The 5,000-nt window shown below is 40.6% G+C and overlaps 3 protein-coding genes across 5 annotated transcripts in view; 2 read left to right on the top strand and 1 right to left on the bottom strand.

Moving 5' to 3' along the window:
- The window catches only part of LOC135098326 (uncharacterized), a 1,253-nt gene extending 908 nt beyond the window's left edge, over positions 1-345 (top strand). Inside the window, exons 2-3 of the mRNA XM_064000628.1 lie at positions 105-203; positions 326-345. Coding sequence (XP_063856698.1) covers positions 105-203; positions 326-345 — 119 coding nt within the window. The remainder of the gene's footprint in view (positions 1-104; positions 204-325) is intronic.
- LOC135098314 (uncharacterized) overlaps positions 1-5,000 on the bottom strand; it is a 136,378-nt gene that overhangs the window by 57,510 nt on the left and 73,868 nt on the right. The gene's annotated exons all lie outside the window — the stretch shown is intronic.
- LOC135098317 (uncharacterized) lies at positions 401-4,892 on the top strand. The gene has a single exon (XM_064000615.1). The coding sequence runs from the start codon at positions 464-466 to the stop codon at positions 4,442-4,444; it is 3,981 nt and encodes a 1,326-aa protein (XP_063856685.1). The 5' UTR covers positions 401-463; the 3' UTR covers positions 4,445-4,892.

The raw sequence follows: 5,000 nt of genomic DNA, 5'->3' as shown, positions 1-5,000 counted from the left end.
AGGAAGGAAGGGTAGTAAGGATAGTAAAGAAGTACATAAGGGAAACAAGGAAAAATTGTTCACAGCCTCGGCTTTACATGTGACTTCCCCGCCTGAAAGATCAGATTGTGTGTTTTGTAGTAAGAGAAACCACAAGTCTGAGAAGTGCTACAAGTTTCTGGTGTTGGATGGGCAGCAGAGGTTTGACAAGATAAGGGAATTGGGTGTGTGTTTTAGATGTTTAAATAGTGGTCATAAGTCTAGAAGTTGTAAGGCCAAATGTTCCAAGTGTCGTGGTGACCACAATAGTACCATGTGTGGTGTTAAGTTGAGTGTGGTCCCTAAGGCCGAAGTAGAGGAGAGTAAACAGACGGGCACCCAAACCCTTGCGATGTTGTCAGGCCACTACAGGGACAAGACTGTGTTACAAACAGCTAAGGTAAAGGTAGTGAACCATAAGGGGGATATTGTTACTGCAAGGCTGATGTTTGACAATGGCTGTGATAGGTCATATGTTACCAATAAGTTTGTAGGAAGATGTAAACCTGAATGGGTCACCAATACAGAAGTCCCTTATAGTTCCTTTGGTGGCCATAGCTCAAGCAAGTGTGTACAAAGTAGTCTATACAAGTTGAAGCTTTTAGATGATAAGGGTGATTTGTTTTCCCTTGTGTTGGCAGGCATTCCCATTATATGTGAACCGCTAATTAGGCCAGTAGTACCAGAACACATTTTAAGTGCCTTTAATCATTTAAAGTTTGCAGATGACTTTGACCATAGTTCTCCTTTAGACTTAGATATCCTTATTGGTCTGGACTACTACTGGAGCCTAGTAACGCCTAGTGATGCAGTTCAAGTGGGGTTGACAGTTGCCCTGAAATCAGTGTTTGGCTGGACCTTGAGTGGAAACACTGGTAAATTTTCTGACACTACAGGTGTGCCTTTACTGCCAACCTTTAAACCTTCGTCACCTCAACTCTTGTGCATCTCTAAAGTCACTGATGCTGATATGTCTAACTTTTGGGATTTGGAGACTATTGGCATAAGTAGTAGCAAGGAAAGTAAGGAAGACGTTAGAGATAAGATTGTTCAAGAATATAGTGATAAGATCAAGTTTGTAGATGGTAGATATGAAGTCCACTTGCCGTGGAAGGACAACCCTAAGAAGGATACTTTGATGAGTAATGAAGTTCAAGCTAAGAAGAGATTAAATAAGCTTTTGGTGAAGTTGGATAAGGACGAAGACTTAAAGGCTGAGTACATGAAGGTATTTGCCGAGTATGAGCATTTAGGAATCATTGAAGAGGTGCCGGTAGAGGAAATTGTACACCCTGGCCCTGTTTACTACATGCCTCACAGGCCAGTTGTCAGACTCAGCAGCAGCACCACAAAGGTACGACCAGTCTTTGATGCGTCTGCCAAGGGTCCTAACGGGATTTCTCTCAATGACTGTATGACAACGGGTCCGTCTCTCAACCCAGACCTAGTAGAGATATTAATTAGATACAGACGCTGGCCCTATGTAGTTACTGCTGATATTGTTAAAGCTTTTTTGCAAATAAGTGTACAGAGCCAAGATAGAAATGTTCATAGATTTTTTATGCCAGCTGAAGGTGGAGTTAGACACATGAGGTTTACTAGAGTTGTTTTTGGCAATACATCAAGTCCTTTCCTTCTTAATGCTACGATTAAGACACATTTGAGTAAGTACTCTGAGTGTGAAGTAATTCAGGATCTTCAGAGAGACATGTATGTAGACAACTGGTTCAGTGGGGCTGATAGTGAAGTAGAGGCAGTAAGGAAGTACACCACAGCCTACAACATTATGTCTGAAGCCAACATGTCTCTTGAGAAGCTTGTATCCAATAGTTTAGTAATTGCATCAAAATGTAATGACAAGGTTCACTGTGTACAGGACGATGAAATTAACAGTGTACTAGGTTTGAAGTGGTCTAAGGACAGTGATGTTTTTTCTTATTGTGGTCTAGACCTGGATTTCCCTTTGGAATTAGCATGTACCAAGAGGACAGTATTAAGTTTAATAGCTAAGATTTTTGATCCATGTGGATTTATCAGCCCATTTACCATGTATGCTAAGATACTTTTCCAAGATATTTGGAAGTCAGGTGTGTCCTGGGATGACAAGTTGTCACAAGATTTAGAAGTAAGATTTGAAAAATGGGTAAGGAGTACCAGACATTTGAGTCCATTAGTTATAGGTAGACATTATTTTCCCCATGTACCTTGGAAAAGTATTGAGTTTATTGAGATTCATGGGTTTGGGGATGCCTCGGAAAAAGGTTATGGGGCGTGTGTATACCTAAGGCTATGTCTTGACAGTGCATGTAACACTTCATTGGTTGTATCCAAGAGTAGAGTGGCACCAATCAAGAAATTAACCCTGCCTAAGCTAGAACTGTTGGGAGCATTGCTTTGTGCCAGATTGGTGGTGTTTGTGAAGAAGGCTCTGTATCTTAAGATTAAGACCCAAGTGACGTGTTGGACTGATTCCACTATTGCATTGGGATGGATAAGGAATGATCCAAGTTTAAAGGATGTATATGTCAACAACAGAGTTAGAGAGATTCAGCACCTGACACCTCCAAGTAACTGGTATCATTGCAAGGGGACAGAAAATCCTGCCGACTTGATAACCCGAGGGTTACTAGCAGAGAGCCTTCTTGGAAATGATCTGTGGTTTAGCGGTCCTAAGTATTTGTCTGACCCCACATTTAGAGTCCAGGAAAGAGATGCTTTAACTGCCAGCATTAACACTGTGAATGTTGTACTTGAGAATAATTTAGCATGTTTAGCTGTTCAGACTAGGACACCCATTTTTGACCTTGAGAGATATAATGATCTTGCTAAGTCACTAAGAATTGTTGGGTATGTTTTGAGATTCATAAATAATTGTAAAAGTAAAAGGTTGGGATGTGAGTTGGAAACTTGTAGATTTACAACTGAAGAACTAGAGTTTGCCGAATTAAAATTAATCTATGTAGAGCAGAGACAAGCCTTCCCAGATGAAATCAAAGCCATATCCAGTGAGCGGTCTCTTCCTAAGCATTCCAAGCTAAGCAAATTAAACCCATTTCTTGATCAAGAGGGTATTCTAAGAATCAAGGGTAGATTACAATTTTCTAGTCTGGGTTATAACTCAAAACATCCCATCATTCTTCCTAAGGGTCACTTTTCTAAGTTGTTAGTACAATTTCAACATAAGTTCATGAAGCATGCAGGTGTAAACAGCATTGTGTCATCATTAAGAACTAGTTTTTGGGTGATTGGGTTAAGAAGAATGGCAAAGACGGTGGTTAGAGAGTGTTTGAGTTGTCGGAGGCACGACAGCCGTCCTTGCAGTCAACCTGTTGCCCCTTTACCTGACCTGCGAGTCAACCCTGCACCTCCGTTTGCAGTTACAGGTTTAGATTTCACTGGCCCTTTATTTAGTGCTGATCATCCAGGGAAAAAATTGTATGTGTTACTTTTTACCTGTGCTGTTATTAGAGCTGTACATCTAGAACTCACAGAGTCCATGTCATTGGTCGATTGTATGCGGGCCATAAGGAGATTTGTTGCTCGTAGAGGGATTCCTAATGTTTTCTATTCCGACAATGCAAAAACATTTGTTGCAGCCTCCACAGAAGTACAGAAGGTGTTTGGTCATCTAGCCCCAAGGTGGAAGTTTAATGTACCAAGGTCCCCATGGTGGGGCGGGTGGTTTGAGAGGCTCATTGGTTCAGTCAAGCTAGCTTTAAGGAAGTCTTTGGGAGTTAAGTATGTAAGCCAGTCTGAGTTAGAAACAATTCTTATAGAAATTGAGTCGTGCATTAACTCTCGACCATTGACCTTTGTGAGTGATGACCCAGATTTTGATCATTATCTAACTCCATCACACTTTATTCTTGGTAGGAACAGCACATGTACACCTTCTGATGTTGATGAATCCCCTATTATAAGCCCTGAAGACTTGTACATTAGAAAGAATATAAGAAATCAGAGGTTGGAACATTTTTGGAAGGTGTGGAGAGAAGATTATATAGCTAATTTGCCCCCTGTAGTAAAAGGTTTCAACCAGAAATGTAAAGTGGATGTTGGTAGTGTTGTACTCATTAGAGGAGACAATGTACCCAGACAACGGTGGCCCATGGGTGTGATTGTTAATGTGTATCCCGGTAGAGACGGTGTGATTCGCAGTGTTGATGTTAAGACAGGAAAAGGCATTTTCAACCGGACTATTCAAACCCTGCATGATTTAGAGATAAATCCTCATTTAGACACTGATGTGATAACTCCTCAACCAGTACTTCATGATCAGGCAGTACAAGATGATGTAACTTCAAGTGTAGCTAATGATGACTCTGTACAAGATTGTGATCCTGAGGAGGAGGAGGAGGAGGAGGAGGTAGCTGTTTATACTTCAAGGGGTTGGCTCGTTAAAAGGCCTCACAGATTAGATTTATAAGTTGTACATTTATTATGTATGGTGGTAGGTCATGTGTTGTGTTTGTTTATGGGAACTATTGGGTTATGGTATGATATGGTATGATGTTAGATACTTATTGTACGAGGTATTTGTTTGGATAAGTTGCTTCGCCCCTTATGGTGGGGAGGATGTCGAATATTATATAGTCATTAGTATATTTGGCTTCCGTTTAGCTTAGTTAGGCCTTAGATAGAATCAGCTGACGCCGTTTTCCTTTCAGGTTCCAACATTTCTTCAGCTTTGGTATTGACATTTATTGTACCATTTATAATGTCTTAAGTGAGTATTTCTAGGGGTAAAAGGACATTGTTATATTTATTTCTGTATTTTGGGTAAACACATGAAGCTGATGTGAACTGTAGCACAACATGATGTTGTGCGGGTTTTGTGAAGTGTTGAGAGAGACATTAGAAGCGCACTACACAGACGGGTTGTCTTTTTCTTGGCCTTCTCTTTTCAAGATTCCTAGCAAGGAAATGTCCCATTTCGACAAATACACTTGAGTACATTAGAAAATTCTCTCTCTCTCTCTCTC

This window comes from Scylla paramamosain, unplaced genomic scaffold (assembly GCF_035594125.1).
Source record: "Scylla paramamosain isolate STU-SP2022 unplaced genomic scaffold, ASM3559412v1 Contig55, whole genome shotgun sequence".
Lineage (NCBI taxonomy): Eukaryota > Metazoa > Arthropoda > Malacostraca > Decapoda > Portunidae > Scylla > Scylla paramamosain.
Note: the sequence above shows the minus strand (reverse complement) of the source record. Positions and strands in the feature narration are given on the sequence as shown.